Below are 24,401 nucleotides of genomic sequence, written 5' to 3'. Positions count from 1 at the left end.
AAAATGCAAGATCATGACGACTTTCACCTGCGTCATTTCCCAGGCGTTTTATGGTTTCACATTTAGGTTGATGATCCACTTTGAGTTAACTGTTTCTGAAAGGTATAAAATCGACGCCTAGATTTGTTTTAATTGGCTTTGCTTCTTCGTCAGTATCAGTCACTTAGCTCTGCTTGTACGGGTCTTTCTGAGCTCCCTATTCTGAAGTCAGACACGGTCAGTCTTCTTCTAACTTTGTTCTCCTTCAATGTTGTCTTGTCTGTTCTGGGTGGGTCGCGGACTTGAGCAGAGAAATCCTGTGTAGTCTCACACTGGAAAGTGATTAAACAAATGTAGAAAACCAGGCTGCAAAGTTCTTTTAGCCTCTTTAAGAACTTTCTTTAAATATCACTTCATTAAAAAAAAAGGGGGGGGGGCCCCACAGGCTACTCACAAGGTGCTTCTGAAATGCTAGAATCTTGGCATGCAACAAATTAATCCTCAGACCTGACAATGAATGAACACTTTAAAGGCATATTATTTTCTTTCAAAAAGTTTTGGGGGGATTCTCTCGCAGTCCAGTTAGTGGTTAGGACACAGCACTTTCACTGCCATGATCTGGGTTCAATCCCTGGTCAGGGAACTAAGATCCCGCAAGCCACACAGCCAAAAAAATAATAATAATAATAATAATTTAAAACAATTATTAAAAGTCAAGATGGAATTTAGAGACCATGTATAATAAGAATCAAACGAGAACTGCTTACTGTGTAGTGAGTGAAAGTCGCTCAGTCATGTCCAACTCTTTGTGACCCCATGGACTATACAGTCCATGGAATTCTCCAGGCCAGAATACTGGAGTGGGTAGCCTTTCTCTTCTCTAGGAGATCTTCCCAACCCAGGGATCAAACCCAGGTCTCCAGCATGGCAGACAGACTCTTTACCAGTTGAACCACAAGGGAAGCCTAACAACACTGGAGTGGGTAGCCTCTCCCTTCTCCAGCAGATCTTGCCAACCAAGGAATCAAACTGAAGTCTTGTGCATTCCAGGTGTATTCTTCACCAACTGAGCCAGGGAAGCCAGGTGTGCAGTACACACAGCAACTAACTAAAAGCAGCAGTCTACCCTTGAAACTCAAAATGCCATTTAAAGAGTCACCTACACTAATTTGCTACTATTGCTAAATAGACTGTTCTTCTAGTAAATTACTCTATTTTGACCCATCTGATCTGTGAACACCCTGGTAGACTGAATTCAGAATTTAGGGCATAAAATGAGAGTCAATGGACTGTATAAAGAGTCTTGAGCACTGAAAAACTAAATATACTCCTATGAACCTCTTTCCTAGAAATGAGAGATATATTTAATTTTTCAAAGTCTAGACTCCCCAAGCCTCTTGCATTTTATATTTAAATATTTACTACCTCATTACTCTTCTGCCTATTTTCTTTTCTTATTTGCAACTTTAGGAATTTCTGTCATTAAGCAAAGAAGGAAAGGAAAGAAGATAAAAACAATAGAAACATTCATCAATCAAATTAGGCAAAAAGACTGTCAAACTAATTTTTTAAATTACAGTATTGAATTATCTGGACTGTTTTTATCTCCCTTGCACATAAAATCACCACTGATTACATGACAGTCAATCTTGTTCTCAGGTTTATGGAGAAGAGCAAATATTATTAAATATGGCTTGGTTGACCATTCATCTCCTCTGCTTACTCTGCATATATAGAAACAGAAACAACCGTTTATTCCTCCGAGTCTTCTGATCTCAACATTCAGAGTAGGCCAGACAGAAAAGTGAACTCTTCATTAAAAATATCCATGTCAAAACAGAAAATAAAAGTCAAACTGAGAATTTAAACACATTTTTGCTTCCTACCTTTTTTATATGCCACACCATTCTGTTCCTTTCCATTAGCATGATTATTTTAATTATTAATTTACTTGCAATAATGATAATAATTTAACTATTAATTAACTTAACTACTTATGATATTCAAGAAGTCAAACAGTACTTCAGTACTAAGCAAAACCCGGATAAAACTGAATACAAAACTTTCAAGGACCCATGTTCTCTTATTTTTAAATGGTAATTAAAAGTTTCTGATACTATTTACACAATGATAAACAGGACATGCATTGGTAAGTGCCAAAAGGTATTTGTTTTATTTACATCTTACAGGCTTTGCTTTCTGGCTCTGTGCTTTCTCTTCCATCCCTTTTTATCCAGCAGCAATTCCACAAAATCACTCAGCCCATTAAAAGTTTCTTCCTTTCTGCTATAAGGAGCCAAGAATGCATTATTACATTTTTCTGTGTGAAGTATGCTATTAAATAATAGCTTGTGCACTAATTAAAGCAAATGTAATTGTGAGAACACATTGACGTTGTTAAAGTAAATTAGCCAATTTGTTAATAGTTTCATTTCAAGTGACCTTAATTGTATTAATTGTGATACTAGCAAATTAAATTGAAGAGCATTAAATACATTGTTCTAATATGTCCTAGAGGAACAAATTTTCCATTACTTCAGCAAAGAGAAAATAAAGATTATTTGCACCACCCACCGAAGTCTCCTACACATGGCGTACACAATGGGTCAAGCAGAAAAGGTCTTATCAAGACAGCCTTTATTGTTACTATTTTAATATTAGTAGCATGCCATAAAACAGATCACATAGTAGTAACTGAGCTTTAGATAAATGGTTAATTCTATGACATTCTTTTATATCAGGTTAAGCAGAAATTACTTCACTATTACAGAGTTAAAATATTGAGAGTGAGGGAATAAAGATCAGCATAGAGGACTACAATATGAAAATAAATTTAAAAATACAACTGTGTAAATCAGGCATTACTTAATAAATGCTTAGTGTCAAGTCATATGATACATCATAAAAAAAGCTATGGCCCTCATTCTTGAAAAGAGATTTAAGAGTACAACAGAGAGAACAACAGAGATGCTACATAAACTGTAGTCTTCAGAACGCTATCCACACTGGCTAACAGAAGCCCCCGAGGTGGGCCCCTGCTGGACCCTCCTGCACGTCACCCCCGTGCCCCAGACATCTTCAGACAACCTGAGTAGGACAAGAGCATCCCCACCGTAAGAACCTCCTCTCTATGAACTGTTTCCTTTTCTGTTGCTTCTTTCTTTCTGCCTCTCTGTGCCCACGTGGCCCCTCTGTCGCCATCTCCGCATGCCTGGCTCCTTGCTGTCTGTCATTCACATGTAACTGACCAGTCACCTTCTCAGAGGGCGCTGCTCTGAATACCTGCAGTATGCACCCAGCGTTCATTACACTACCACTCTAACTGCTGCCTAGCACTTATCATTCTGATACTTTTTCTTATTTTTCTACTTTTCCACCTTTTTCTTTCTTTTTTTTTACTGTCTCTCTCATGCTAAAATGTCAATTTCATTCAAAGAGAGCACCTGGACTATTTGTTTAATAGCCTATGCCCAGATACTAGATGATCAATCAATTTTTTGAATGAATGGATAAATAAATATCAGGTTTTGTGGCCTGCAGCTCATACTATGTATGATAAAATATGTGTCTCTCTGATCTCTACTCATTTATTGAGTATAAGTGAAACTTCTTAACCATTATGTCACCACTCTAATTGAAAATCTAAGTTCAACAAAACAGATGTATTCACAAGTCTAATTAAAGATTCAAATTGTTACTAGTGTTCTAAGCTTGGTCAAAATCAGTCATGTTCTATTTTCCTGTTTTTCTGGTTCCACTGATGAACTAGCAGAAAGCAACTAGCATAATTCTTTGATACGAAATGCACTCGCAGGTCACTTCACCTGAGTGCGTCTTTTTGGTTTATGTTTTTCTAAGGTCTAAGATATACTGTCGCACAAAATCACCTCTGTCACTCTCGTTGTGCCTGATCCAGCCAAACAAAACCACCCATTACACAGCTTCTCACCTTTGGGGACCAAGGAATGTTATAAAGGCTGACTGAGCATCACAGAAGTCTCTCAAAGTATGGATATTCCTCAGCAGATACCTCTGCCCACAGCGGCAGTGGGCAGGGCTACTGTTTCTTTCTGCCACCAGAGCAAGCAGTGAGGTCTCCTTTGCTCTTCAGTTCAGTCGCTCAGTCATGTCCGACTCTCTGTAACCCCATGGACTGCAGCACACGAGGCCTCCCTGTCCTTCACCAACTCCCAGAGCTTGCTCAAACTCATGTCCATCAAATCAGTGATGCCATCCAACCATCTCATCCTCTGTTTTCCCCTTCTTCTTCCACCTTCAATCTTTCCCAGCATCAGGGCCTTTTCCAATGAGTCAGTTCTTTCTATCAGGTGGCCAAAGTATTGGAGCTCTAGCTTCAACATAAGTCCTTCCAATGAATATTCAGGACTGCTTTCCTTTAGGATGGACTGGCTGGATCTCCTTGCAGTCCAAGGGACTCTCAAGAGTCTTCTCCAACAGCACAGTTCAAAAGTGTTAATTCTTTGGTGCTCAGATTTCTTTATAGTCCATCTCTCACATCCATACATGACTACTGGAAAACCATGCATGACCACTGGAAAAACTTAAACTCTTAAGACAACAAAAATGAAAAAAAGTTCCAGTACAACTAAAATGACTCTTCACAAAATCCCAATGCTAAAGGAACTGAAAAAGCAACTCCCTCTTAATACAGGGAATTGCTACACTGAATTCAATTAATAAGGAATAGACAAATCAATAAAAAGAGCTCAAAATTTATACCAATTTTTTTTTTTTTAATTTCAAGAGTACATGGGGCTTGTCTGGTGGCTCAGTGGTAAAGAATCCTCCTGCCAATGCAGAAGACACAGGTTCAATCCCTGCTAAGCCTGTGAGCCGCAGCTACTGAGCCTGTGCGCTAGGGCCCGGGAACCACAACCACTGAAGCCCACGCACCCAGACCCCGTGTTCTACAACAAGAGAAGCTGCCGCCAGGAAAAGCCCGAACACCAAAACTAGAGAGCAGCCCCGTCCTTCACGACGAGAAGAGCCCGTACAGCAACAAAGGCTCAGCAGAGCCGAACATAAATAAATATTAAAAAGTTTTTTTTATTTCAAGAGTTCATTTTACTAATAGTGAGTTTCACTGTTACCATTAAAATGTCTAACTTGCTAAATCTCAATTCACTATGAGAGCATGAACACATAAAATCTACATAAAATCATCTAAATCTAACATTAAAGAGCAAGTTGAACTTTTGTGGCCATGTAAATGTTTACCACTGATATTCAAGCACCACATCTTCATGTTAATTCTGGATCAGATTTTGAGTTCACTTCTACCCACTCAGGTCAGTCAGTGAGCAGTATCTTGAAAATACCTGCCCACTAATTACAGGTCATCAATCCTTTTCCCATCACAGACTGTCTCCCCCTGAAGAGTCTGTAACCAGGCGGTCCTGAGGCACTGAGCACGCTGGGCCCGTGGGGAGCTCTCTCATCTGCAGCTTCCATAATCTTGGCCCCTCCTTTACCTTCCCCTACTTTGACTATTGTCAAATACCGCTCCTTCTATCCAATTTCTGCTCAAGGAAAATTCTGACCCATCAATCCCCATTCTGTTTTCCTCTCTTTGTATTCCTCGGCCGTCTCATATTTGATCTGGTATCTCTGTGGGAAGGCTTTCAAGTCTCTAACTCGCAGCCTTTCACACTGAAGTCTCCTGTTCCCCGCCTTCTTCTGGACGGTGTAATTTAGAAGGACAGGGCACGGTATGGTCACTGCCCTCTGAGGTCACCTCTACCTAGTGTCACACCGCTTCACAAAAGCCATCATTAAGGAGATGTTTAAAAACCATTCAGTTTTTTAAAATCCTTGGTACGGTCATTTAGGAACTTCCAAGTCACTCTCCCATTTATTTAGAAATCTTTATCTTCATTAAGGAAAATGGTGGCTTTGTTGATTTAACAGTCTTACTAACAGTTCTTCATCTATCTAAACTGATGTTTTCCTCAACATCCATAAAGAATTTTTCATTAAGATGATACTTTTTACAAAACTACACAGACAGTAAAAAGATCAGTGGTTGCCACAGGTTGAGGACCAAAGGATGGGGAAGATGAACAGGTAGAAGCAGAGAATTTTGCAAAGATACTCTTGTGTGACATTGCTTGGACAGACACACATCTTTACACACTTGTCCAAACTTATAGGATGTAAGTTAAGTTACCAAGAGTGGATCCTAATGTAAACTACAGAGCATGGGGCAATGGAGGCTCGTCAGCTATCACAAGCACACCACTCTGGTGGGAGACACAGGTAAGAGAGGGGCTGTGCACATATGGGAACAGAGGGCATGTGGGAAATCTGTACCTTTCTCTGACTGTTGCTGTGAAGCTATAACTGCTCTTTAAAAAAGTCTTTGAAATAATAATAATAAAAAGACTTCAAGCCAAAACCTGTCCAAATCAATGAGACCTAAATTACCACAGAGAACTAATGAAGGTGCGGAGCTGGTGAGCTGGCTGCCGTTGAACACTGCTCCCCTGAATCACCAGTCACCACTGCCCGTCACGCTGTCCCACCGCATCTGTGACTCCCAACCGCCCTGCGATCCTCTGCTGCACCTCTCCTAACTCGGTCCCTCCCGAAACTTTCTACTCTGCCCTCTCATAACTCTGCCCTCTTTCCATAACTTTCTATTCTCAAACCCATCCATGAATTCTTCCACCATAAACTTCCTTGGGTACTGTCTACCTCTTATACTCCCATGACAAAGCAACCATCTGCTTTTCATTGTGTCTAAGTCCTAGGCACTGAATTCTGCTGGATGCAATCACACACATTTACAAGTTTGTATCACCTATAAATTATGATGTTTAAATTCACCTTGGTCCCCAAGGTTATATATTCTTTACCAACTCAATCTAACCTTTTTTACTCTCCCCAAATCTTCAAATGCTTCATCTTATCACTCACTATCAGCAAATTACCTCACCCTAAGATATCAAGAAAGATATTAAAATATCAGTGATACTTTATTGCACTCTCTGCCATCAAACAGATGAATGGACTGCACCGAAACACGGTTTCTCCAACCTTCCTGCTATTATAGTGAGAATAAGAATACCCTGCCCCTCTGTACAAATCCATCTCAGCTCTAGACTGCATCTGAAACCAAGCAGAACCCTGCCAGTCCCGTCCCAAGTACAAGGTTCCCCCCTCACCCACTGCCTCTTGTTTGTAGAATAACTGAAATGTCCCAGGCCTCCCTGAGTCACAAAAGCGTAGGCTCAAGTAGTTAACAATTAGGATGACAGAGGCACAGGATCTTTTCAGGGTCTGATGAACACTCCTGAGTGGCTTCACAGGTACTGTAACTGCTATTAGAGGGGAGACGTAACCACAGGGTGCTGCACCTGTAGTCAAGACACAGGCTGCTCTGTCCTGAGCAATCCTGAACCCGTGACTAGCACACTTATAAGACCTGGACTTAAAGAGAAGAGGATTAACACTATAAACTGTATGCATATCTTTGTGGGCATCAAAGGAATTGTGGCTTACTCTGCCCATATACACAGCCAGGCAACGGAAACTATCAACAAAAAGACGCTACAGATTGTCAGCATCTTCCACGTTAAGAATACGGCACCCTGTGTATCAGCATGAAGAAGCTACAGAAAAAGGATCTTTGTTCATAATCCCATAGAAATGGAACGATGTCTGAGAGGGGTGACGTGTACGCAGCACGCTCACAGGTGGTTTACTGTAGGAAGTAGCTCTCTGCAACGGGCCACTCTTGTCACTTTAACAAAGCTGTGTTTTACCTAACCTCTGGCCCGTGCACACGTTTCAAATATTTTGAATACATAATATTTGCCTGACGTGTTGGTACTTTACAGATAAAGAAGAAATGAAGAAGGAGTTAAGAGATCGCCAGATCTCTCTCCCAGCCTCCCCTTCACCAGTCTTATAAGAGAAACTGAGTGAAGAAGAAGATGAGGCAGTGGCAACAGCCTGCCCACAAGGAGGATGGTGACGACTCTGGCCCAACCGCCCTGCTGTCCCTTTAAACACTGCCACACCGAGCAGAACCTTCGGGGTTGGTTCCGGGACACTAGCCCACCTTCTCCCTGGGCCCTGGACGGGCAGCCCACGTCACACGGCTGTGGACGTTTCAAGTGGCAAGCACCCAAACCTGAGTTCAGTGACACCTCTACAACGTGGAAAGCCACACTAAAGATGGTAACAGGACCGCATCGTTTTCTTGCATCAACTACATTAAGCTGATTTTATTACCACCAATTTATTCATCAATAAAGCCAGGCACCCATTTCCAGCCATGTAATTCTATGATATAATAAACCAAAAAAAGGAAGACTTGAGACAAAAAAATTGTAAAAAGGCAAAAATGAAGCAGGCAGGGTGTTCTGAATGTCTTAGATATTTTTTAAGTAGGTTACTAAGTATTTTACACAAGAGCCAAAAAGAAAGCTTTGAAACAGGTATTACATAAAAAGGTATTACATTAAGTAATTATCTGAATACTGCAAAAGCTGTTAAGTAAGAAGGCATATAAAATTAGAGCTAAAAACTCTGGCTGTATGTAACAAACTGCAATTCTTCACAGAGACCTAATAGAGGAAAACGTTTTCTCATCGTGAGTTAACGTTCCAATCTCTTATAAGCTTGGAGAAAAACGAGTGATTCTGATAATGTTATTTCTTTATTGATAATAGGTTAAGTCTCCCTAAGTCTTCATATTGTTTTTAGTTTAAAATGATTACTTTTTCATTTAATTAAATCATTAAAAGTTACATGCTAGGACTGAATAATCATGAATAGCTGAAAAAATAAGGTTTTTTTATGGTTTAAACTGAATTATAGGTAACTTGTCAATTAGTAATACCCTTTGATCAAAGATCTTGAAATTTAAGATGATAATTTTGGTACATAACCAAATTCAACAGAGAAAATGTCATACTTTCTGTGGTGTTTTCAATTTGAAAGAGAAATTCAAGCATTTAAAACTTTAATTAACACAGAAAATGTGCCCTAAGATTTTGCATGTATATATGCAAATACTTTTTTTTCTGCCCTCACTCACTTCCCTCAAACATCCATGAAAGTAAACCAATGATATGTAACTTTCTCTCTGTCTTATCTGTTATGTGGCTATTTTTGCTAATCCTTTCCAGAATATGCAGAACCATTTAACTCGGAAATGTAGTATATTTCTGTAAATATAAAAATTCAGGTTTCAGAAATTAAAGACTTATTTGTTTACTTCTGGAATATGCAAAAGGAATTTTTTCAAGTCAACAAAAAACATGGTTTCTACACAGAGAAAACACTGCTTAAGTCCAGTGTTTGACTACTTACAAAATGAGTCATCTAGTTGCCACAAATTCCCTTGTGGGAAAAGTATAAATGGCTTCAAATACGTGGAGAACCCCATGAAAGACATATATTAAAATAAACCAACATACTAAAAAGGTGATGATTTTTCAAGTAAATATGACAACCCCATTAAAATGCAGCACAGTTTTCTGCAAAAAGAAAACCTAAGATGAAATAGATGCTTTATATACAATATTTACATATACAATGCACAAAACCCACTACCGTTAGTAACCTTTCTGGCTCTGAAGAACTAGATATTTACATATCTTTCTTCTGCGTGTGCGTGCGCTTATGTGTGTTTTGTGTATATTTTTAACAGTTGACAGCTGTTTTAGAGCATACAGAGATGCCAGGCTGAATGAGGGTCTTGATTACTTCAAGATTAGCTATCTAAAGTTTCTATTCATTTTAAGTGTTGTTAGTTGGAAGAGTCATTAGTCACTTCCTTGTCTCATAGAACATCAGCATACATTTACATTGTTAATGAACATTTGGGGTAAATGAATTAATGGCACTTTTAAACATCAATTCAGTCCTAATAACTTTGTATGTCATAGAAATGTTGGCTAGGATATAAATGAAAAGCCTTTTCAGTAAAGGTAACACCTTATTCCTGCAAACAATAAAGTATAAAATTAATTTAAAATGTTTTCTTAACCAGTTTTTAAAAAATGAACCTCAATATTTAATGACCTAGTCCAGAGAAAAATACACACTTAAAAAAAATGTTTATTCAAAAATAAGCAAATAAATCAGAACATTTTGGTGAAAATATTTTATATATTGATAACACAAAAATGTATTCACTTTTAAAATATGCACTTATGGAAGTGACTGCAGAATGATCTGACTTATTTAATTAAGAGTACTTCTTAAAGGTATGACATTTAAGAAAAAAAGCATCACTAGGGATGACTGTATCGTTCTCACCACTAAAATTCTTTAAATGCTGAAACTAAACAGTAACATTTTTTTCATACTATCAAAACCTTAAATAGCAGTTTAAATAGAAGCAAATATAAAAATAAAATCATGAAAACAAGCTGTACACTATTTTCATTAAAAACAAGGGCATTTGGATGATGTGGAATGTATTAAAGATGGACAAAACAACATCTACACACTCCATAAACCCAAGAGCTTGTGTGCTAAAGAAATAGTTACGTTTAGGAAATCAACTTTTTTTAATTCCCAAAACATTACTTAATGCAGACCTTTACATCAATATAGGAAAAAAAACTATCTGAAGTATAGAAAACATATGTGAATGACTTTGACTAAGTATAATTTCTTAAAATAGATCTTACAATCCTGGTATATGTATGAGTGAAAATGTACAAGTAGTTACTTGAATCATGAATCGACTTCAGCAAATATTTAGTTGAAATAAGGATAAAGCTTCAAGAATTGTCACAAACTTACTCTTTCCTTCTAAGATACTATGTTATTAATATTGAGAAAATACTATAAAGCTCCAATACATACACATTTAACACATTTTTCTAGGGTAGGCCCTAACAGAGTCGATCTCTTAACAATTTCCATACATAGATATTTAAAAGAAAAACACAAATTTCAATTATTAAAAAAAAAGAGAAGAATCAGGCAAGTCTTTTACCCTATAATAATCTCAACTTGCTGAAAGAAAGAAGAAAAATCCCCACAAAAATGAACACCAAAAGTTTAGACATCTTTAGAAGATGTTTCACACAGACCATTTTGTATTTCAAAATTCTTATGCTGAAGTAATGAAGCGTTTAAGTTTACGGATTTCTTTTTTTTTTTTAAGAATGACAGTGCATTAAACATGGGCTAAGGCTAATGTGTCTACAATTAAAAGTTGGCGCTCAGTGTCACAGCGCTCCATATCTATCCAGCAAAATGGTCTTAAAAGTTCTTCTGTGCAGCCTCATCTAGAGGAAGACGTCTAGGGCGGGGCTAGCTGGAGACCCGCTGCCAACTTTCCCAGCAGCTCAGCAGTTATCCGCGCAGGAAACTCACCTCCAGGCTGGTCTGGGTAGCTCGACAAAGGGTCAGTGCCCACCTCTTGTTCTTCTGGCTGCAGAGGATGTCTAGTTTCAGACAAGGAATGATACATTGTGAGAACTGGACAATGTCACCAAAAGTGCCCACCTGGAAGATGAAAAATACGGAGAAAAATGATACTCTTTTTCCTGCCTTGACTAGGAATAAATGCAAAACTGAAACGATTAAGTGAGCATTACAAACATTAACAAGCTTTCTACAGGATCCAGGGACTTTTAATACACACTAGTAGGAAAGAAGTGAAAAAGTAGCACTAAATTTTCTTTTTAAAAATTATTTTCCAAATCTGAACTTCACTGGTAATCTTTACCTCAACATTCTATTACATATGTCTGCAGTATACTCCTGCACAAAAAGCTGAATTGTAACTTAAACCATTGTCACATTTATAATACCCTTCATCTTGCTGGCAAAATAATACACATTTACCATAGGAACTTTCAAAATATAGAAAATAGAGCTAACTAAAATTATTTGTAATTGTATTAGCTGAAAACACCAGTTAACATTTCAATTTATTATATGTATTCTTTCTTTGTTCTGAGCATTTAAAACCCGTAGTTTTAATGTGATCCACCGTGTTAAGTATACTGATTACATAAATTGGCGTATCTTCCTTCCCATTAAAAAGTCTACATTATCACTTCTAGTGGATCCCTAGTAATCTATTATATAGCTGTAACAATTCTTTATTAGTAAACAATCAGGATGCTTTCAACTGCCCAACACTATAAACAGCCTCACAATGAATGTCTTTCATTAATATCTCTGTACTGTATCCATGATTATTCCCCTTCAGGATAAATTCTTATAAGCATAATTACTGAACCAAAGCATGTATTTTTTTTTTTTTTTCAATGCCATTCTCCCAAATCTTCCCACCCTCTCCCTCTCCTACAGAGTCCATAAGACTGTTCTATACATCAGTGTCTCTTTTGCTGTCTCGCATACAGGGTTATCGTTACCATCTTTCTAAATTCCATATATATGCGTTAGTATACTGTATTGGTGTTTGTCCTTCTGGCTTACTTCACTCTGTATAATAGGCTCCAGTTTCATCCACCTCATTAGAACTGATTCAAATGTATTCTTTTTAATGGCTGAGTAATACTCCATTGTGTATATGTACCACAGCTTTCTTATCCATTCATCTGCTGATGGACATCTAGGTTGCTTCCATGTCCTGGCTATTATAAACAGTGCTGCGATGAACATTGGGGTACACGTGTCTCTTTCCCTTCTGGTTTCCTCAGTGTGTATGCCCAGCAGTGGGATTGCTGGATCATAAGGCAGTTCTATTTTCAGTTTTTAAGGAATCTCCACACTGTTCTCCATAGTGGCTGTACTAGTTTGCATTCCCACCAACAGTGTAAGAGGGTTCCCTTTTCTCCACACCTTCTCCAGCATTTATTATTTGTAGACTTTTGGATCGCAGCCATTCTGACTGATGTGAAATGGTATCTCATAGTGGTTTTGATTTGCATTTCTCTGATAATGAGTGATGTTGAGCATCTTTTCATGTGTTTGTTAGCCATCTGTATGTCTTCTTTGGAGAAATGTCTATTTAGATCTTTGGCCCATTTTTTGATTGGATCATTTATTTTCTAGAGTTGAGCTGTAGGAGTTGCTTGTATATTTTTGAGATTAGTTGTTTGTCAGTTGCTTCATTTGCTATTATTTTCTCCCATTCTGAAGGCTGTCTTTTCACCTTGCTAATAGTTTCCTTTGATGTGCAGAAGCTTTTAAGGTTAATTAGGTCCCATTTGTTTATTTTTTGATTTTATTTCCAATATTCTGGGAGGTGGGTCATAGAGGATCCTGCTGTGATGTATGTCAGAAAGTGTTTTGCCTATGTTCTCCTCTAGGAGTTTTATAGTTTCTGGTCTTACGTTGAGATCTTTAATCCATTTTGAGTTTATTTTTGTATATGGTATTAGAAAGTGTTCTAGTTTCATTCTTTTACAAGTGGTTGACCAGATTTCCCAGCACCACTTGTTAAAGAGATTGTCTTTAATCCACTGTATATTCTTGCCTCCTTTGTCAAAGATAAGGTGTCCATATGTGCGTGGATTTATCTCTGGGCTTTCTATTTTGTTCCATTGATCTATATTTCTGTCTTTGTGCCAGTACCATACTGTCTTGATAACTGTGGCTTTGTCGTAGAGCCTGAAGTCAGGTAGGTTGATTCCTCCAGTTCCATTTTTCTTTCTCAAGATCGCTTTGGCTATTCGAGGTTTTTTGTATTTCCATACAAATTGTGAAATTATTTGTTCTAGCTCTGTGAAGAATACTGTTGGTAGCTTGATAGGGATTGCATTGAATCTATAAATTGCTTTGGGTAGTATACTCATTTTCACTATATTGATTCTTCCAATCCATGAACATGGTATATTTCTCCATCTATTAGTGTCCTCTTTGATTTCTTTCACCAGTGTTTTATAGTTTTCTATATATAGGTCTTTAGTTTCTTTAGGTAGATATATTCCTAAGTATTTTATTCTTTTTCGTTGCAATGGTGAATGGAATTGTTTCCTTAATTTCTCTGTTTTCTCATTATTAGTGTATAGGAATGCAAGGGATTCCTGTGTGTTGATTTTATATCCTGCAACTTTACTATAATCATTGATTAGTTCTAGTAATTTTCTGGTGGAGTCTTTAGGGTTTTCTATGTAGAGGATCATGTCATTTACAAACAGTGAGAGTTTTACTTCTTCTTTTCCAATTTGGATTCCTTTTATTTCTTTTTCTGCTCTGATTGCTGTGGCCAAAACTTCCAAAACTATGTTGAATAGTAATGGTGAAAGTGGGCACCCTTGTCTTGTTCCTGACTTTAGAGGAAATGCTTTCAATTTTTCACCATTGAGGATAATGTTTGCTGTGGGTTTGTCATATATAGCTTTTATTATGTTGAGGTATGTTCCTTCTATTCCTGCTTTCTGGAGAGTTTTTATCATAAATGGGTGTTGAATTTTGTCAAAGGCTTTCTCTGCATCTATTGAGATAATCATATGGTTTTTTGTTTTTCAATTTGTTAATGTGGTGTATTACATTGATTGATTTGCGGATATTGAAAAATCCTTGCATCCCTGGGATAAAGCCCACTTGGTCATGGTGTATGATCTTTTTAATGTGTTGTTGGATTCTGATTGCTAGAATTTTGTTTAGGATTTTTGCATCTATGTTCGTCAGTGATATTGGCCTGTAGTTTTCTTTTTTTGTGGGATCTTTGTCAGGTTTTGGTATTAGGGTGATGGTGGCCTCACAGAATGAGTTTGGAAGTTTACCTTCCTCTGCAATTTTCTGGAAGAGTTTGAGCAGGATAGGTGTTAGCTCTTCTCTAAATTTTTGGTAGAATTCAGCTGTGAAGCCGTCTGGACCTGGGCTTTTGTTTGCTGGAAGATTTTTGATTACAGTTTCAATTTCCGTGCTTGTGATGGGTCTGTTAAGGTTTTCTATTTCTTCCTGGTCGAGTTTTGGAAAGTTGTACTCTTCTAAGAATTTGTCCATTTCTTCCTCGTTGTCCATTTTATTGGCGTATAATTGTTGATGAAAGTGAAAGAGGAGAGTGAAAAAGTCGGCTTCAAGCTCAACATTCAGAAAACTAAGATCATGGCATCTGGTCCCCATTTCATGGCAAATAGAGGGGCAACAGTGGAAACAGTGACAGACTTTATTTTGGGGGGCTTCAAAATCACTGCAGATGGTGACTGCAGCCATGAAATTAAAAGACACGTACTCCTTGGAAGCAAAGTTATGACCAACCTAGACAGCATACTAAAAAGCAGAGACATTACTTTGCCAACAAAGGTCCATCTAGTCCAAGCTATGGTTTTTCCAGTATTCATGTATGGATGTGAGAGTTGGACTATAAAGAAAGCTGAGCACCGATGAATTGATGCTTTTGAATTGTGGTGTTGGAGAAGACTCCTGAGAGTCCCCTGGACTGCAAGGAGATCCAACCAGTCCATCCTAAAGGAGATCAATCCTGAATATTCATTGGAAGGATTGATGTTGAAGCTGAAACTCCAATACTTTGGCCACCTGATGCGAAGAGCTGACTCATCTGAAAACACCCTGATGCTGGGAAAGAGTGAAGGCAGGAAGAGAAGGGGACAACAGAGGATGAAATGGTTGGATGGCATCACCAACTCAATGGACATGAGTCTGACTAAGCTCTGGGAGTTGGTGATGGACAGGGAGGCCTGGAGTGCTGTGGTTCATAGGGTCGCAAAGAGTCGGACATGACTGAGCAACTGAACTACACATAAGGAATTCTGGGAAAGATACTCTAGTAGACAATCGCAAAATGTAAATAAGCAATTATATTATAAAGCAGAATCTGACACAGTCTACTCATCAAATGAATGAACAGATTTAAAAAGTAAAGTCCTCTCCTATGGAGAAGTCTCATCAAACTCAAACACCTAATGGGGTCAGGTAAATATTATTAATAATTCCAGTTAGCATCCATTAAGCAATGCATATAAGGCAAAAACTGCATTAAACACTTTGTGTATACTCATCATCTTATCTGCTGAACAACTCAAAACTCTGTTAGTCTTTGCCCTGCTTCATTTCGTATTCCAAGGCCAAATTTGCCTGTTACTCCAGGTGTTTCTTGACTTCCTACTTTTGCATTCCAGTCCCCTATAATGAAAAGGACATCTTTTTTGGGTGTTAGTTCTAAAAGGTCTTGTAGGTCTTCACAGAACCATTCAACTTCAGCCTCTATACATGGACATCACCAGATGGTCAACACCGAAATCAGGTTGATTATATTCTTTGCAGCCAAAGACGGAGAAGCTCTATACCGTCAGCAAAAACAAGACCAGGAGCTGACTGTGGCTCAGACCATGAACTCCTTATTGCCAAATTCAGACTTATATTGAAGAAAGTAGGGAAAACCACTAGACCGTTCAGGTATGACCTAAATCAAATCCCTTATGATTATACAGTGGAAGTGAGAAATAGATTTAAGGGCCTAGATCTGATAGAGTGCCTGATGAACTATGGACTCAGGTTCGTGACATTGTACAGGAGACAGGGATCAAGACCATCCCCATGGAAAAGAAATGCAAAAAAGCAAAATGGCTGTCTGGGGAGGCCTTATAAATAACTGTGGGAAAAAAAAAAAATAGCTGTGAAAAGAAGAGAAGTGAAAAGCAAAGGAGAAAAGGAAAGATATAAACATCTGAATGTAGAGTTCCAAAGAATAGAAAGAAGAGATAAGAAAGCCTTCTTCAGCAATCAGTGCAAAGAAATAGAGGAAAACAACAGAATGGGAAAGACTAGGGATCTATTCAAGAAAATCAGAGATACCAAAGGAACATTTCATGCAAAGATGGGCTCGATAAAGGACAGAAATGGTATGGACCTAACAGAAGCAGAAGATATTAAAAAAGGTGGCAAGAATAAACAGAAGAACTGTACAAAAAAGATCTTCATGACCCAGATAATCATGATGGTGTGATCACTGACCTAGAGCCAGACATCCTGGAATGTGAAGTCAAGTGGGCCTTAGAAAGCAGCACTACGAACAAAGCTAGTGGAGGTGATGGAATTCCAGTTGAGCTATTCCAAATCCTGAAAGATGATGCTGTGGAAGTGCTGCACTCAATATGCCAGCAAATTTGGAAAACTCAGCAGTGGCCACAGGACTGGAAAAGGTCAGTTTTCATTCCAATCCCAAAGAAAGGCAATGCCAAAGAATGCTCAAACTACCACACAATTGCACTCATCTCACACGCTAGTAAAGTAATGCTCAAAATTCTCCAAGCCAGGCTTCAGCAATATGTGAACCGTGAACTTCCCGATGTTCAAGCTGGTTTTAGAAAAGGCAGAGGAACCAGAGATCAAATTGCCCACATCCGCTGGATCATGGAAAAAGCAAGAGAGTTCCAGAAAAGCATCTATTTCTGCTTTATTGATTATGCCAAAGCCTTTGACTGTGTGGATCACAATAAACTGCGGAAAATTCTGAAAGAGATGGGAATACCAGAACACCTGATCTGCCTCTTGAGAAATCTGTATGCAGGTCAGGAAGCAACAGTTAGAACTGGACATGGAACAATAGACTGGTTCCACATAGGAAAAGGAGTATGTCAAGGCTGTATGTTATCACCCTGTTTATTTAACTTATATGCAGAGTACATCATGAGAAACGCTGGACTGGAAGAAACACAAGCTGGAATCAAGATTGCTGGGAGAAATATCAATAACCTCAGATATGCAGATGACACCACCCTTATGGCAGAAAGTGAAGAGGAACTCAAAAGCCTCTTGATGAAAGTGAAAGAGGAGATGAAAAAGTTGGCTTAAAGCTCAACATTCAGAAAACGAAGATCATGGCATCCGGTCCCATCACTTCATGGGAAATAGATGGGGAAACAGTGGAAACAGTGTCAGACTTTATTTTTCTGGGCTCCAAAGTCACTGCAGATGGTGACTGCTGCCATGAAATTAAAAGACGCTTACTCCTTGGAAGGAAAGTTATGACCAACCTAGATCGCATATTCAAAAGTAGAGACATTACCTTGCCAACAAAGGTTCGTCTAGTCAAGGCTATGGTTTTTCCTGCGGTCATGTATGGATGTGAGAGTTGGACTGTGAAGAAGGCTGAGCGCCGAAGAATTGATGCTTTTGAACTGTGGTGTTGGAGAAGACTCTTGAGAGTCCCTTGGATTGCAAGGAGATCCAACCAGTCCATTCTGAAGGAGATCAGCCCTAGAATTTCTTTGGAAGGACTGATGCTCAAGCTGAAACTCCAGTACTTTGGCCACCTCATGCGAAGAGTTGACTCATTAGAAAAGACTCTGATGCTGGGAGGGATTGGGGGCAGGAGGAGAAGGGGACGACAGAGGATGAGATGGCTGGATGGCATCACTGACTCGATGGACCTGAGTCTGAGTGAACTCCGGGAGGTGGTGATGGACAGGGAGGCCTTGCATACTGTGATTCATGGGGTCGCAAAGAGTCGGACACGACTGAGCGACTGATCTGATCTGAAGAACTCAATGACGCATCTTCATCCTTATTTTCATTTCACTAGAGAAAATGAGGTACAGAGAGATGAAGCAATTTGTTTACAGTCGCACAGCTAGTGTTGAACGCATCCTCTCTGGCTCTACGGCTCACCCTCTGCTTCAATCCGACCCTTGGCTCTAAGCCAGTGAGACAGACCAACAAGAAGTCAAACAAGGGAGTGTAAGATGGCAGGTCTGTCAACTGTTGGGACATCCTTTTCTCTCCTTCAATGTTTTCAAGAAAAGTTAAAAATCCAGAATTTTATGTGAAATCTCTTTACTTGTGTTGGTAGATAATTTTTTAAAAAACTGTGTGGAACGGATTAAACACCTCTCAAGCCTGTATTTGGCCATGGATATCTTACAACATAAAATTCATATTCTCTATACATTTTGTCATACTCTTAAAACATCTAAGGGTAAATATCTGAAAATGAGTACCGCGAGTTAACTGCCAGACTTCCTTAAAATTTCTTTAGCATCCTATACTATGTTTTCTTATCATTATTACTCCAGTTTCTCACTTTTATAGTATATACACTTTTCTACTGTTAGACTTCATATACCTAAAATATACAAATAAGGGGATTTTATGTATTTTAAACTCTATGAGAATTAGACAATCAACCAGTAAACTGATATCAAAGTATGTTTCAAAAAGGCACATTAAAAATAAGGTACTCTACAACATAATGATGTTCAAATATTAGTTCAAGATGCTCAAGATATTTAAGGCCTTTTAAACTCTATGCTGCTGCTAAGTCACTTCAGTCATGTCCGACTCTGTGCAACCCCATAGATGGCAGCCCACCAGGCTTCCCAATCCCTGGGATTCTCTAGGCAAGAATACTAGAGTGGGTTGCCATTTCCTTCTCCAATGCATGAAAGTGAAAAGTTAAAGTCAAGTCGCTCAGTTGTTTCCGACCCTTAGCGACCCCATGGACTGCAGCCTACCAGGCTCCTCCATCCATGGGATTTTCCAGGCAAGAGTACTGGAGTCGGGTGCCATTGCCTTCTCCTTTAAAGTCTATAGTAAATTTAATTATAAGTCATTTACTTATTTCAGCTTTAATAATAATTCTTTAGAAATTGAGATGTCTGTGGTAACACCCAGTAACCACAATATAAAATTTACCAAATACACCAGTCTACAGGCATTCTATAGAATCAGGTATCTACTATATTCTAATTTATTATGCCTACAGATTGAAACTGAATCACTGAAATGCTTTTACTAAAAGAAACCTGGAAACCTGCTGAATAGTAATAATGAATTATTTTTAAGAAATTTGTTGAATAAAAACTTTGGATAATGCTTTTATTTTTCTTTTAAATACAGATTTAAATAATAATCAAGTTCAAGAGTAACTTATTAAGTTGGCATTGTTTTAGTTTTTGTTACCGTAATTTTAAACACAAAGGGCTATTTTTGCTTTTTAGAACATAATAAAAATTACTTTGTTGGCTACTTGTTGGGGGCCGAGTGAGGTACTCCGCCCATGGCAAAGGTCATGAGGAAGGAGGCTCGACATACGCAAAGGCGGGATCGAGCCTCAGGAGTCCCCCTGGAAATCCTCGAGCATCTACCCCCATAACCAGAGCCTGCCTACTTTACTACTTTGTGCTCTTACCTACACCTCTGACTTTACGGGGGGCTGTCCCCCACCACCTCTTTCGGAGAAGGAGTTAACCTAGAGCTCCAGTCAATAAAAACTCTTGGGTGTGACAAGAGTGTTTTAACCTACAAACTCCTCTGAAGATTCTCTAGCCTGCCTGACAGGCTCGTCCGGCCACGTGTGATTGCTCACAGCCTCCCAACTGTGAGAGGCACGAGATGCTTTAAGCCCTCTAAAAACAGGTTCTTTAGAGAAGTTAGGAAACTATAAGTATAATGGGCTGATTAGAAATTGTATTGGTGAAGGGTTTTTCATTTGTTGAGCCAATGTTTGTTGCTAAGTCTCCACATCCCCTGCCCTTACACACATTAATGAATATATAGAAGAAATAAGTATTAACCTTTGATATTAATCACGTTAGACCTTAGGCTAAGTAAATTCTTTCCTTAACTAAAACCCACTACACCCTCACCCTGTAGGAATGTAACTTTATTTGGGTGGCGTCTGTTTTAAGAATAATCATCCCTGGAGAAATAAGTGTCCTGGTTGACTGACCGTTGTCACAAGGAGAGGGTCATAAATTGTCAGCAGGCCCCCCTGGCCAGAAGATGATGTAACACCCCTAAGACCTCTGTATACATTTGTATGAAGCACCTGACTTTGATAAAAGTCAGGACTGCTGACCCCCCGTGACTTTTGCATAACATCTCAGTGTATAAAAGTAGACCATGGAAAATAAAGAATGGGGATCAGTTTCTCAAAATACTGGTCTCCCCATGTCTCTCTCTCTCTCACTCTGGCTGAGTCTCCATCTGGAGCGCGGAACCCGCCATGCTTACTAATTATGCCTGGGCTTCTAAGATCCGACCGGGGAGGCCTCAGTGTCTCCTCTCCTTCGGAAGAACGGAAGGACGCCTGTGGCCTACGTAAGTGGTGCAAACTTCTTGTCTTGAAGTTTTATTGGTCTCCCGCGTAAACCAAGCCACTCAGCCTCTTTTCTCCACTGAATTTTCCTACTGAGCTATCCTCATCCTATTACTCTTTATATCTTTGATAAAATATTTAAATAAATAGGTCGCCGACGCCGTCCCCGCTTCGAATACCCTGGATCAGCCGGGGCAGGACCCCGGCAGCTACTGCTATTGTGATTACCTTATAAAATCACAATATGTTGCTTTCAAATGTGAAGTAATTTTCTTAAGACTTTTCCAACTTGTGTTTTGTGACTATAACAACCAAAAATATACGCAAACTACAAAGCAGGATGGCAAACAATTAAAAAAAATGTAATCTGTATTTATTTTAAACACTATAATTTTGTACCTGTGAATATCAAACTACAAGAAAATATTTAAGAAAAATTCAAGTGAATTAAGGGAGGTTTTTTTTTTTTTGGTTCAGAATATTTTAAGACAACCACTATAAAAGTCAAAGTGGCATAAACATTTTGAAACTCACAATGGATCACTGCATCTTATGCTTGTATACTTCCTATGTCCTAAACTTGTCTATATAGAAGTGAAGTGAGTGAAAGTCGTTCAGTCGTGTCTGACTCTTTGCAACCCCATGGACTATAGAGTTCCTGGAATTCTCCAGGCCAGAATACTGGAGTGGGTTGCCTTTCCCTCCTCCAGAAGATCTTCCCAACCCTGGGATAGAACTCAGGTCTCCCGCATTGCAGGCGGATGGATTCTTTACCAGCCGAGCCACCAGGGAAGCCCAAGAATACTGGAGTCGGTAGCCTATCCCTTCTCCAGGGGATCTTCCCGAGCCAGGAATCACCGGGGTCTCCTGCATGGCAGGTGGATTCTTTACCAAAAGCTATATATATAGAGAGAGAGAGAGAGAAAAATACATAATGACCAAAAGTATGCATCTTAGTAATGACTACTTTAATCCATAACTGATGGATTTCAACTTTCTTTAATAATGTGAAACTGTCTCTAGAATTTCCCTAGCTGACAAAAATGGTAAAGAATTTTTTTAAAATAAGGGCAATCTTATTTTTTCTAATTCAGAAAGCACAGCAAAATACCTTCTAAGACTTGAGAAAGAAGGAATCTCTTCTTTGCTACACTTGCAATATAAATAACATTTAAAGTCCCTGTTTCTCATGAAATCAAAGTTCACAAAACTCAAAATTAGCTGCGCAACATGGTTTTAACTGCCATTCTGGTCACACAAATTGACACACTAGGCTGAAACCTCCATTTAAAAATCAAAGACTAATCTTAAGGATTGTTGTACTGGCTTCATAAATCTGGTTGTTACAATATTACATCTTAAGACAAAAGTGATCTGAAAGAAAGGAAGTATCGTTAAAACTGTTAATATTTAATGAATGGGTTAAGAGTTCACTAAAGCTTGAAAGATAAATTATGTTAATGAAATTTCAAAATAATATATTTTCCATGTAAAGTGAAGTAATACAAGTAGTCTATAAGTATAAACTTCTATTGTGAGCATCAGAATGACAAAAAAAAAAATAGGTTAGTGAATACAATTTTCACTTTTAAAATGGCATCATATAAACAAAACCTCTAGTTTATTCCCTCTGAATCTGAAGTTCTTTGTATTTCAGCTTATATTTATGCTTTTACTGTTTCTAATATAGAGGCACAGAATTAGTATTCTGAATCGTGTCTTCTAAAGACATCCATATTCAAAAAAGCTCATATAAGCATACTTCATTCATTTAAATTCTTGACTGATGGTAAACTTAGAAGTCAAACACTGAAATGACAGTAATATTACTTTACATAAAGATAACTCCTATAAGAAAAGCATATGAAAGAGCGTAAATGAACTATTACCAGAGCACAATTATAAGAGGGGTGAGGAAGATACAGCATGAATGAGTATCCGTTACAGGCAGCACGCATTTACCACAATGGGCTTATAACCTACAATACGACAGCTTGGCTATAAATGCAAGAAACTGATAGAAGCTAAATTTTTGTAATTAGACAGTAATGGAACATTATTTGTAGAATTGGTCAAAAAATTTTTATTTAGAAATACTGGTAGCCAGAAGTAAATTTGATGGTCAGGGAAAATGATGTTTTAATGTCTTAATTATAAGAGAAAGAAGAAGAGAAATGAGGGAGGGAAAAAAGATGAGAAATAAAACAAAGGCAAAGGATGAAGCTTTGTTTTTGAATTCTGTCATCTGCATGCAAGAGTGCTCCCCTGGACTTTAAATCAGTTAATTAAGTATTAAAATCAATCATCGGAAAGTCTTAATATTTAATATTGGTTAGATTGTATATCAAAGTAGTTTTATTATTTATTTACTCCAAACCTTTCCAGAATACTTCATCTGACAACAGGGGGTCTGTTTCTCACAAGATAAATGCATTTACAATGCCAAATAAATTATATATAAAAGCATTTGTCTTAATACATGTCATTCAATATTAAAAATCACCCATTGGTAAAATCCTGAAACCCTAATTCACTTTTACCAACCACACAATTGTATGATCAAGTGTCGCCTATTAAACAGGTAAGGACTACAGTAAGGGTCTACACACTGAGAACAATGATTGAAAGAAAATTAACACAGATTTAACGCCTATATTTCCAAATTATCAGAATAAGAATTTTAGGGTAAATGATTCACTATAAAAATACTAGATTCATAAATGATACACATAATCAGAAACATGCAGAATATATGAAGGGATCACAGGTGGGTTTAAATGTTTTATATTACAAAAAACGAATATGTTTGGCTTTCTGATATCCAAATGCTATGAAGTAACTGGAAAGTGGCCGTTGTGACCATATAAACACGAGAAAATTGAGCATTTATGAAGAGTTACAGTGGCCTGACAAAAAGCTCTCCACATGTATACTCATATGGTTTCAGAGTTCCCTTGAACATGTACTCATGATGTAAAGATTGGGAAAGCTCAGCCTAGTGACCAAAATTCTTGTCATTATAGCCTTCAACTTATTTACTGCTCTGTTTTATAGGGATAGACACGACCTCTAGCCATTACACTATTTGGTCAGGTTCTTATAAAATCAAGAGAATTATAACCAACAATTGGGTGTTCAGGAAGAATACTGAAAAGAAAAAACAACTGGACAATTACATTAAACTGATGATGAGATTAAGAACAAGGAAAAGAAATAAATGGCCACTCTGCATTAAGCATCAAATCAAATCAAATAATTCAGTCAAAAACAAAAAGAACCCCTCTTTGGTTCAAGCCTGGGAAGGCCTAAGGTGTTTGCAGAAGCACAGGAGTAATTGTGAGGAGGTCCCTCTAAAAGTCCTGGTGGATCTGACATTTAGCCCTGAGCTATTAGTAAGTGGTAGGGCTGGAAAATAAATTTTTAAAAAAACTAAAAATAGCATTTTTAATTAAGT

The 24,401-nt window shown here is 38.1% G+C and overlaps 1 protein-coding gene across 1 annotated transcript in view; it reads right to left on the bottom strand.

The window, feature by feature from the left end:
• Positions 1 to 24,401, bottom strand: part of TBC1D5 (TBC1 domain family member 5) — a 595,923-nt gene that overhangs the window by 348,892 nt on the left and 222,630 nt on the right. The window contains exon 4 of the mRNA XM_070377101.1: positions 11,341 to 11,472. Coding sequence (XP_070233202.1) covers positions 11,341 to 11,437 — 97 coding nt within the window. The 5' untranslated portion in view covers positions 11,438 to 11,472. The remainder of the gene's footprint in view (positions 1 to 11,340; positions 11,473 to 24,401) is intronic.

Source organism: Bos mutus, chromosome 1 (genome assembly GCF_027580195.1).
Source record: "Bos mutus isolate GX-2022 chromosome 1, NWIPB_WYAK_1.1, whole genome shotgun sequence".
Classification (NCBI taxonomy): domain Eukaryota; kingdom Metazoa; phylum Chordata; class Mammalia; order Artiodactyla; family Bovidae; genus Bos; species Bos mutus.
The sequence above is the reverse complement of the archived record's forward strand: the minus strand, read 5'-3'. Positions and strand labels throughout refer to the sequence as shown.